The 11,861-nt window shown below is 39.8% G+C and overlaps 1 protein-coding gene across 1 annotated transcript; it reads right to left on the reverse strand.

Moving 5' to 3' along the window:
* Positions 1-323: 323 nt before the first annotated feature.
* LOC110531581 (asialoglycoprotein receptor 2) lies at positions 324-10,860 on the reverse strand. Its single transcript, XM_021614849.2, has 9 exons — positions 10,626-10,860; positions 8,700-8,786; positions 7,996-8,142; positions 7,142-7,210; positions 6,812-6,874; positions 4,979-5,062; positions 4,494-4,660; positions 3,166-3,299; positions 324-2,185 (listed from the first exon to the last, which is right to left on the reverse strand). The coding sequence occupies exons 1-9, from the start codon at positions 10,711-10,713 to the stop codon at positions 2,005-2,007; spliced, it is 1,020 nt and encodes a 339-aa protein (XP_021470524.2). The 5' UTR covers positions 10,714-10,860; the 3' UTR covers positions 324-2,004.
* Between the last annotated feature and the right edge of the window lie 1,001 nt (positions 10,861-11,861).

Consider the following 11,861-nt stretch of genomic DNA (forward strand, 5'->3'; position numbering starts at 1 on the left):
GCACCAGTGGAAGAGCACCAGTAAGCCAGTGACTCAGCCCCTGTAATAGGGTTAGAGGCAGAGAATCCCAGTGGAGAGAGGGGAACCGGCCAGGCAAAGACAGCAAGGGCGGTTCGTTGCTCCAGAGCCTTTCCGTTCACCTTCACACTCCTGGGCCAGACTACACTCAATCATATGACCTACTGAAGAGATGAGTCTCCAGTAAAGACTTAAAGGTTGAGACTGAGTCTGCGTCAAACACAGCAAATTTTTAACATTTAGGTCATTCAATTTTTATTTATGTATTACTTCATGTCTAATTCCATCTATTAGACCTGCACATAGAAATACATATATAAAAACAGCTGAATGAATGAATCCCATTGTTACAAATACATCTGTAAAAACAGCTGAATTAATGAATCCCATTGTTACAAATAAATCTGTAAAAACAGCTGAATTAATGAATACCATTGTTACAAATACACCTGTAAAAACAACTGAATTAATGAATCCCATTGTTACAAATACATCTGTAAAAACAGCTGAATTAATGAATCCCATTGTTACAAATAGATCTGTAAAAACAACTGAATTAATGAAACCCATTGTTACAAATAAATCTGTAAAAACAGCTGAATTAATGAATCCCATTGTTACAAATACATCTGTAAAAACAGCTGAATTAATGAATCCCATTGTTACAAATAAATCTGTAAAAACAACTGAATTAATGAAACCCATTGTTACAAATAAATCTGTAAAAACAGCTGAATTAATGAATCCCATTGTTACAAATAAATCTGTAAAAACAACTGAATTAATGAATCCCATTGTTACAAATAAATCTGTAAAAACAACTGAATTAATGAATCCCAGTGTTACAAATAAATCTGTAAAAACAGCTGAATTAATGAATCCCATTGTTACAAATAAATCTGTAAAAACAGCTGAATTAATGAATCCCATTGTTACAAATAAATCTGTAAAAACAACTGAATTAATGAATCCCATTGTTACATATACATCTGTAAAAACAACTGAATTAATGAATCCCATTGTTACAAATAAATCTGTAAAAACAGCTGAATTAATGAATCCCATTGTTACATATACATCTGTAAAAACAACTGAATTAATGAATCCCATTGTTACAAATAAATCTGTAAAAACAGCTGAATTAATGAATCCCATTGTTACAAATAAATCTGTAAAAACAGCTGAATTAATGAATCCCATTGTTACAAATAAATCTGTAAATCAACTGAATAAAAAAATGTAATCCTATTGTTAGAAATACAACCTAGATACATTTTCCTGAATAGAAGGTTGAGATGACAGTCTAAACCTTACAGGCTAACCCATGCAGGCTAAACCATGCAGGCTTTCTAATACTACTGCATTGATCTGTATATCTAATTATTCACTAAAATGCACTAATTGTAGGTCACTGTGGACAAGACCGTTTGTTAATTGACTAAAATATCAAATTTTACAATGGAAAGCATATTTACCAATATAAATAAAAAAGTTACATCCATATCAGTAGGATCTGTCAGATCCAGCTGGCTATGTGGAGGAACTACACAGGTATGACATTCAATTATAGCTAAAAGCAGAAGTATTTGTTGTGTGGACACAAGCTCAAATGAAGGTAATACTCTGCATTAATCAAAATGACATATGACAAGCTCAGTCCAGCAATACATTCTTAGAAAAAAAGTGGCTATATATTGTCTGTCCCCATAGGAGAACCATTTGAAGTAGTGCTTTTGGTTCCAGGTAGAACCCTTTCAACAGAGATCTTCATCTACACGGAACCCAATAGTGTTCTACCTGGAGTCAAAAAGGCTTCTACTTGGAGTCAAAAATCGTTCTCCTATGGGGACACCCGAAAACCCCTTTTGGAACCTTTTCTTCTAAGAGTGTAGGTTTGGTCTGTGTCTAGAAAATGGGCCCTAAATACTTCCCAACAATACGGTGCCTTGTGCTGGTTACTCATTCAATACACTACATTTGGCTTCACTATAGAGTGCCTGCCCGACTTTCACAGACTGCACGACTCTCACAGATTCTCTTAGATGGTTCGACACATGGAAAGTCAAACCAACAATTTTTTTGTTTGTGGCAATTTTGACCAATTCGGACACAGTTTTCACTTTCACCTTTAGGCCCACAGTTATTTGGTTCGGCAAAGTCCCAGTACCTAGAAAAGGGAGAAGAGAACCTATTACTCCATACAGTATTCTTCAATTTGGCCCAGTATATAGCAACAAACTGCTCTAATTCTTCAATTTGGCCCAGTATATAGCAACAAACTGCTCTAATTCTTCAATTTGGCCCAGTATATAGCAACAAACTGCTCTAATTCTTCAATTTGGCCCAGTATATAGCAACAAACTGCTCTAATTCTTCAATTTGGCCCAGTATATAGCAACAAACTGCTCTAATTCTTCAATTTGGCCCAGTATATAGCAACAAACTGCTCTAATTCTTCAATTTGGCCCAGTATATAGCAACAAACTGCTCTAATTCTTCAATTTGAGGGGTGCCCCCCACCAAGTGCTGTTTTCTGCTCTCGCCATAGGTTATGGATGTGATTTAGATCTGGACTCTTCTTTGGCCACAAACAAACAAAACTACATTTGAGTTACAGATCAGCACTGTGTTTACCGATGACCAAATTAAGCATTCAATGAAAATAACACCCTCCCTACAATCAAACATGGGGGAGGTTTGCATCTCGTCCTGGGGGCCTTGAACATGTGCAAGGCATCATGAAATCAGCAGATTATCAAGGAGTTTTGAAGTCCAATGTTAAACCGTGTGTCCAAAAACTGGGTCTCCATTGAAGGTTGTGGGTCTTCCAGCAGGACTACGGCCTCAAACACACATCAAAAGCACCCAGAAATGGTTCAAGAAGAAACGCTGGACTGTTCTAAAGTGGCCAGCAATGAGTCCAGATCTGAATCACATCCAAAATTAATTGGCGATACCCTCCCAATTTTTTTAAATTGTCACCGGATAGGTGTAGTGAAATGTGTTGTTATACAGGGTCAGCTATAGTAGTACGCTGGAAATGAAGCTCAAAGGCTGTGTGTGCGTACGTGTGTGTGTGTGTGTGTGTGTGTGTGTGTGTGTGTGTGTGTGTAGATGTGTGAATGTATGCCTTAAAAACATCCTTACTTGATGTTCTCATTAAGAGTTGTACTGTCCATCCACACCCACAATCCCTCTTGCTTCTCATCTGTCAGTCCAATCCAGGGGCTGTGTTCATAAGGATCAATTCCCAGTGCTACCACTCTCTGTTTTATAAACTCCTATGGAGAAAACCACGTTAGTCAACCAATGGACCAAAGGTTCTCATCCTGATGTTCTCATACTATTCTATATAAAGTATATTTTTAACTTGAAGAGCAAGAACCCTGTCTGCTTTCCACTCAAGTCAACCAATGGAGACAGACATGCAAAACACAGAGAGACACTTAAAGAAGGCCGTATCCTAACTTGAAGTCTGCCCTTTATATGAGAGTCAAGTAGCAGTTAATTATACTAAATGACCAAAAGTATGTGGACACCTGCTCGTCAAACATCTCATTCCAAAATCATGGGCATTAATTTGGACTTGGTCCTCCCTTTGCTTCTATAATAGCCTCCACTCTTCTGGGAAGGCTTTCCACTAGATGTTGGAACATTGCTGTGGGGACTTACTTCCATTAAGCCACAAGAGCCTTAATGAGGTCAGGCACTGATGTTGGGCGATTAGGCCTGGCTTGCAGTCGACATTCCAATTCATCCCAAAGGTGTTCGATGGGGTTGAGGTTAGGGCTCTGAGCAGGCTTGTCAAGTTCTTCCACACCAATCTCGACAAACCATTTCTGTACGGACCTCACTTTGTGCATGGGGGCATTGACATACTGAAACAGGAAAGGGCCTTCCCCAAACTGTAGCCACAAAGTTGGAAGCACAAAATGGTTTACAATGTCATTGTATTCTGTAGCTTTAAGATTTCCCTTCACTGGAACTAAGGGGCCTAGCTCAAACCATGAAAAACAGCCCCAGATTTGACAGTTGGCACCGTGCATTGAGGCAGGTAGCGATCTCCTGGCATCCACCAAATTCGCATATTCGTCCGGACTGCTATGCGCTTCAACACTCTGCGGTCCTGTTCTGTGAGCTTGTGTGACCTACCACTTCGCGGCTGAGCCACTGTTGCTCCTAGACATTTCCACTTCACAATAACAGCAGTCACAGTTGACCAGGGCAGCCTTAGCAGGGCAAAAATGGAACTGACTTGTTGGAAAGGTGGCATCCTATGAAGGTGCCACGTTGAAAGTCTGAGCTCTTCAGTAAGGCCATTCAACTGCCAATGTTTGTCTATGGAGGTTGCATGGCTGTGTAATCGATTTTATACACCTGTCAGCAACGGGTGTGGCTGAAATAGACATATTGACTGACTTGAAGGGGTGTCCATGTCCTTTTGTATATATAGTGTACTACACCTCCAATCTTACCTGCTCCTGGTGACTCTCTATGATGACCAGGTGTCCTCCATCGTGGATGCAGGCGTACTGACTCTGTCCCCAGGTCATTTTTTCTTTAGAGAAGTAGTAACATGATCCATTGTAGAACTCCCAGCCAGGAGAACACAGCTGACTGGTATTACATCTCTTCTGATTCCCTGTAAAAGAGAGAGGAGAGACAAGAACACACAAGAAGACAAGAGACAATGAGATGCGATTTGTATTTGATGACTTACAGTACTACAGTATATACTATATTTATATGTATATCCAGGATATACAGTATAATACACTATAATATTCAGTACTATAGTATGTCCTATACTTATATGTATATCCAGTAAATACAGCATAATAATATAAGTACAATATAATACAGTATAATATTCAGAACTACAATATATGGCAGTATATTATAACTGTTCATGAGGCATCCACTTTAGTACTCTCATGCATGGGAGGAGGATAGAACTAACCTTGGATGGTTGCCAGGAGATCTTTGACCCTAGTAAGGTTGGCATTACAGTCTTGTAGCTCTGAGGATAACAGGTCTCTCTGGACTGAGAACAAAATAGATTGATATCTTATTAGAAGATTTTTCCTATCTTAATCTTTTCTTTTTATTGGCCAGTCTGAGATATGGCTTTTTCTTTGCAACTCTGCCTAGAAGGCCAGCATCCCGGAGTCGCCTCTTCACTGTTGACCTTGAGACTGGTGTTTGAGGGTACTATTTAATGAAGCTGCCAGTTGAGGACTTGTGTGGTGTCTGTTTCTCAAACTAGACACTCTAATGTACTTGTCCTCGTGCTCAGTTGGGCACCGGGGCCTCCCACTCCTCTTTCTATTCTGGTTAGAATCAGTTTGCGCTGTTCTGTGAAGGGAGTAATACACAGCGTTGTAAGAGATCTTCCGTTTCTTGGCAATTTCTCGCATGGCCTTCATTTCTCTGAACAAGAATAGACTGACGAGTTTCAGAGGAAAGGGTTTTGTTTCTGGCCATTTTGAGCCTGTAATCGAACCCACAAAGGCCGATGCTCCAGTTGAATAGTTTTCATCTGTGCTAACATAATTGCAAAAGGGTTTTCTAATGATCAATTATCCTTTTAAATTGTAAACTTGGACTATCTAACACAACGTGCCATTGGAACACAGGAGTGATGGTTGCTGATAATGGGCCTCTGTACGCCAATGTAGATATTCCATAAAAAAATCTGTAGTTTCCAGCTACAATAGTCATTTACAACATTAACAATGTCTACACTGTATTTCTGATCAATTTGAGGTTATGTTAATAATAGACACATTTTTTTCTAAGTAACGCCAAACGTTTGAACGGTAGTGTATATATTATTTAAAATATGCACAGTACCAGTCAAAAGTTTGGACACACCTACTCATTCAAGGGTTTATCTTTCATTTTTAAAATTTTCTACATTGTAGAATAATAGTAAAGAAATTAAAACTATGAAAAAACACATATGAAATCATGTCGTAACAAAAAAGTGTTAATCAAATCAAAATATATACATGTATTTTTTACACATATTTACCTTCATTATAAAACAACTGTTGAAATAAGGCCGTAATACAAAGGTATATATTTGACGAACAAAACATTTGAAGTACGAAATTGTCACGCCTGCTCCCGCTCCCCCACCCTGGCGCTCGAAGGCGCCAGGCTCCCCAGCATTACGCACTCCTGCCACCATCAGTACGCACACCTGCCTTTGCCCATTACGCGCATCAACGTATTATTGGACTCACCTGGACTCAATCACCTGTTTATTACCTCCCCTATATTTGTCAGTTCCCCATCTCTGTTCCCCCGCTGCTGCATTGATTGTCATTTGTTGCTGTTTCTGTCTTGCTCTTTGTCTGTTCCTAATTAAATGTCAACTCCCCGTACCTGCTTCTCGTCTCCAGCGTCGGTCCTTACACAAAATGACTTTCCAATACACTTCCCCACACTGATATGACTAGGTTTCCATTAGGGCCTCTGCTTCCTCATATACATTACAATGGTAGCACTTCACCACACTTATATGACTAGGTTTCCATTAGGGCCTCTGCTTCCTAATAGACATTACAATGGTAGCATATACAATATTCAAATAACATGTTTTTGGGAAGCAATACTGCTGTAAATGTAATCCTGACCTTGATAACATGGAACTTTGTACTGAAATGAGAAGCTTGAGTTAAATTGGGTTCAACTTCCACTTTTAAACTTCACATGAATACTGAATGAATATATGATATTAATAGGAGTGTTGTGGCAGGTCAGTTGAGTCCTGTTCTAGACTACCTACTTGTTACGTTGTGGGTCTCATTCTGTAGTCTCTTATAGCTGTCTTGCAGTTCATGCAGTTTCCCTGTTATTAAAAGCACATCATGTGGAGGAATAACATGAATTTATTTACATATCTAACCATACAGTAAGAAAGTAAACCTTGTACAAACAAGAATGATCTATTATCTAACAATAGACCTATTCAAGTGAAACAATATTTTCTTTATATATTACAGTGAAATGGCGGTATTTTAATCTGAGCCAGTCCCCCATTGACAAATTGCATCTTAATGATTCATATGAAGGATTCTCTCAAACATTTATATAAGGGGTTGATCATGGGAATCACCTGTTAGATTCTCTTTCATCTGGGCAAAGCGAGCCCCCTCAGCTTGAAGACTAGTCATGTTGGAAGCATCTGGAACAGAGACAATAAGACACGATGGAGGGTTGTGGTTTTTCTCTTGTGTTTGTCACTATCTTACCAATCTGAAATGTACTGGTCTGGGTTGGCTTGGATATTTTCTTTGCACATTGTCATTTTCAGCAGAGTTCCAGGCCAGCAACTATGGTGGATGCATAACTAGTCCAGCTCAGCTCAGTAGTGTAAAAGGGTTCAGTTGTGTAAAAGGGTTCAGTAGTGTAAAAGGGTTCCGTTGTGTAAAAGGGTTCAGTAATGTTAAAGGGTTCAGTAGTGTAAAAGGGTTCAGTAGTGTAAAAGGGTTCAGTAGTGTAAAAGGGTTCAGTTGTGTAAAAGGGCTCAGTAGTGTAAAAGGGTTCAGTAATGTTAAAGGGTTCAGCAGTGTAAAAGGGTTCAGTAGTGTAAAAGGGTTCAGAAGTGTAAAATGGTTCGGTAGTGTAAAAGGGTTCACTAGTGTAAAAGGGTTCAGTTGTGTAAAAGGGTTCACTAGTGTAAAAGGGTTCAGTAGTGTAAAAGGGTTCACTAGTGTAAAAGGGTTCAGTTGTGTAAAAGGGTTCACTAGTGTAAAAGGGTTCAGTAGTGTAAAAGGGTTCAGTAGTGTACAAGGGTTCAGAAGTGTGAAAGGGTTCAGTAGTGTAAAGGGGTTCAGTAGTGTAAAATGGTTCAGTAGAATAAAAGGGTTCAGTAGTGTAAAAGGGTTCATCAGTGTAAAAGGTTCAGTAGTGTAAAAGGGTTCAGTAGTGTAAAAGGGTCAGGGTTCCGTATAATGGTTATATACTCACAGAGGATTCCCAGAGTGATCGCCAGGCCCAGCAGTAGAACACAGAGACACATCAGGGTCACCACGGGAACTCTCCCATACCCTCCCTCAGGGATTGTAGCCTTTGACCCCACTGGGGGAGTGGGGTCACTATTGCCATGGTCCCTTCCTGTAAAAGGAGTGGGTGTCAGAGATTAAAAGGTCATAAGGTTTGTTATATTCGGGGTAAACATTGAACATTGAGACATTAAAGACATGATAGATCAGACGCATAGTGAATACGAAATGGAAGAGACTGGGTTTTATGTCAGGAGGTGGTGGGTCTCTGCAGAAAGACAGAAGGCTTTGGAATGTGTTGGGTGGACGGGAGGAGACCACTGGATTGCTATAGGGGAAGCGGATGGACATCTGTGTATTAGGCGAAGGAGGAGTTGAGGTCAGGAGGTCAGGTCAGATCCCCTGAAGGAAGTAATAAGGGTTTATTATCCTAGTACCCTCTTCCCGTGGAACCATAAGATGTAAGGATTGGAGAGAAGGAGGAGTGTCCAAAGTGGAGTATATATACTTGTGTGACTTGTCTGAATTACAGCTGTAACGACCCTTTGGGAAGAATTAAACTTGGTTAAAGTTTCTCTGGTGTCTGTGAGTTATTTACTCTGAAAATTAGAGTTAATTAAGGGGTACTTAATGTAACCCTTAGCTAACTGTAACACAAATACATCTCACCTTTCCCAGGATCCTTCTGCTCACTAGCTCTACCTCCCGGTCTTTTAACCTCAGAGTATGTGATATCCTCTTCACGTTCGGCTACTCCTATGGTTACAGAGAGAGAGATGAAGAAAGAGATCATTTTTTTCACTTATTTTATACACATTCTCATACATATTATACATATTGCACCCCATGCGTGATTATATTGTTTCCCTAAAACCAACCCCATGGTGATTACCACCTATTAGAATTGTACCATTCTAGTTCCTCTCTCACAATTCACTATCTCAACATTCTATTAGAATTGTACCATTCTAGGGCCTCCCGGGTGGCGCAGTGGTTAAGGGCGCTGTACTGCTGTGCCATCAGAGTCCTGGGTTCGCGCCCAGGCTCTGTCGTAACCGGCCGCGACCGGGAGGTCCGTGGGGCGAAGCACAATTGGCCTAGCGTTGCCCGGGTTAGGGAGGGCTTGTCTCATCGCGCACCAGCGACTCTTGTGGCGGGCTGGGCGCAGTGTACGCTAGCCAAGGTGGCCAGGTGCACGGTGTTTCCTCCGGCGCATTGGTGCGGCTGGCTTCCGGGTTGGATGTGCGCTGTGTTAAAGAAGCAGCGGCTTGGTTGGTTGTGTATCGGAGGACGCATGACTTTCAACCTTCGTCTCTCCTGAGCCCGTACGGGAGTTGTAGCGATGAGACAAGATAGTAGCTACTACACAATTGGATACTACGAAATTGGGGAGAAAAAGGGGTAAAATTCAAAAAAAAAAAAAAAAAGAATTGTACCTAGTTCCTCTCTCACAATCCACTATCTCAACATTCTATTAGAATTGTACCATTCTAGTTCCTCTCTCACAATTTACTATTTCAACATTCTATTAGAAATGCAGTGTTCCCCTTTCACAATCAACTCTAACCACTGTTCACTGTTCTCTCTCAATCAACGATCTCAGCATTCTATTCTATACCGTACTCATTCCGCTCTCACAATCCGCTATCTCAATATTATTTTAGAAATATACCATTCTAGTACCTCTCTTACAATTCACTATTAGAACATTATATTAGAAAGATATCACTCTAGTTCTTCTTTAACAAACCACTATCTCCGCATTATTTCCTTTGAAATAAGTTACAGTCCCTTGACAGTCCCAACATGCAAATCACTTTATTAACTGTTAGGGTCACTAACCAAACTATACAATGTCTAATATTCTAATATTCTAATTCAACATATCTGAAGAAAAGCTGACATATTGTTATGAGAAATGAGGAAACACTTTAGGCCATAAACCAAATGTTACCAAATGTTACAGGTTGATACTCTCTGTCTGTCTGTCTGTCTGTCTGTCTGTCTGTCTGTCTGTCTGTCTGTCTGTCTGGAAGATGGTTGACAGTGTGAAATCCAACAGATACGTCCAGAGTGTGAAAACTCATTTAGATGGAACTGTCATATTCTCATGCCCTTTATATTGCACAAATACTGTACATATCCTTCAAAATAGGATTGTCTGTGGAGAACCATTGTTGAGGCCGTGTGGAATGTATTCAAAAGGAAATGAACGTGTCTGAAAGTCATAAATAAAACACAAACATTGCACTATATATAACTATGCTATAGTACATTCTAAAATAGATGCCCAGTGACTCATACACTACCACATGTTAAACATATAGTACTAATTCATATTAATAAGTACAATTACAAAAACACTTCAGAAAAGTTCATGTTGATCCCAACCTATAGCCCCTGGGTTTACACAGTTAATGTTCATGACACAACCATACAGTAAATCATCATCACTATAATTATAACCAGTTAACAAGTCTATACAGCCTTCTTCTGTTACTAACTCCTTGTTGAATTATGACATCTCCACCCTCGTCCCCCAATGTGATGAAATGTTGAAAACGAATAAAGCGATATAAATGAGAGAGAACTCACCATTAGAAACTGCACTTTCTGCTCCAGTATCTTGGTTCTGATGCCGAGTGAATGTAACATCGGAGTAGATGATTTCACCAGACATCATCACAGCTCTAAGTTCTCTTTCAGAGTGGGGACCAGAAGAGGAAGAAGGCCCTCATCACACACACTCACTCATTTAAATCCCACAAACACTCACACACTCAACCACACACACACTGGCAGTGCACAACAACAACTGTTATGGAATACACAGGATGTTATGCAAATAACATTCAGACACACACACACAAACATGTACGCACGAATGCCCGCACACACACTCACACGACCCAGGGGAATGATGAGGAACTGCAGTGGGGTAGGGAGGTGCAGTAAAAAACTCATATTCAGTTCCTATTTACCGCTGGGCTTCATTTGAATATGTGATAAACTAGAACGTCATTTGAGTATGTTGTAAACTAGCAACCCTGTCATTGATCTGTATTACTGATATCATTTCTAATGGCAGTTCCAAGACAGTTGGCTTGTCATACTCATACAAACATGGCCTGTGGAATTTACTGTAGGTAGGATTCTAGCTAGCTGTAAGTATATAGCGATATAAAATGTCATCTTTCAGATAAGTTTAATTCATGATAGATCGTTAAAGAAAGCCAGCAGATAATACATTATTTCTATAATCCTAATATATCATAGAACATCAGATATCATCAAATTATGTGTTACAATAATCATTTCATAATGACAGCTCCTTTCAATTTGACTCTTTTTGAGGGCTCTCTTGGAACTCCATACTGACAGCTGTGGAAACAACGGTTGTTTTCTGTAAATCTTTTTGTATAACTGGTGACAGTGACACTATTCTCATATTTACATACTGTCTCTGCAGCCTGTTGTCCAAGGCAGGTAAATGATGTGGTGAGGTGTATTCAGATGAGGTATTATGTCATTTGATCCTCTTTCAAGGTTTTAAAATGACCAACTATGAACCTATGTGTCTGACAAACGAAATTACTTCTACTACTACTACTGCTACTACCACCAATACCACCACCACCGCCACCACTACCACTACTACTACTACTACCAAGCATGTCCTACAATATATTTTACAAATATTACTGTTTCCCACTGTGTTATTCTAGCATGACTCAACAAAAAGAGAGATGCCTGTCAGTGCACCAATGTCATCTTACTGTTGTCAGATGAAAGAACTGTGATGTGTTACATGGAGAAGACATGTTGAGCTCT

Source organism: Oncorhynchus mykiss, chromosome 9, assembly GCF_013265735.2.
Source record: "Oncorhynchus mykiss isolate Arlee chromosome 9, USDA_OmykA_1.1, whole genome shotgun sequence".
NCBI classification, from domain to species: domain Eukaryota; kingdom Metazoa; phylum Chordata; class Actinopteri; order Salmoniformes; family Salmonidae; genus Oncorhynchus; species Oncorhynchus mykiss.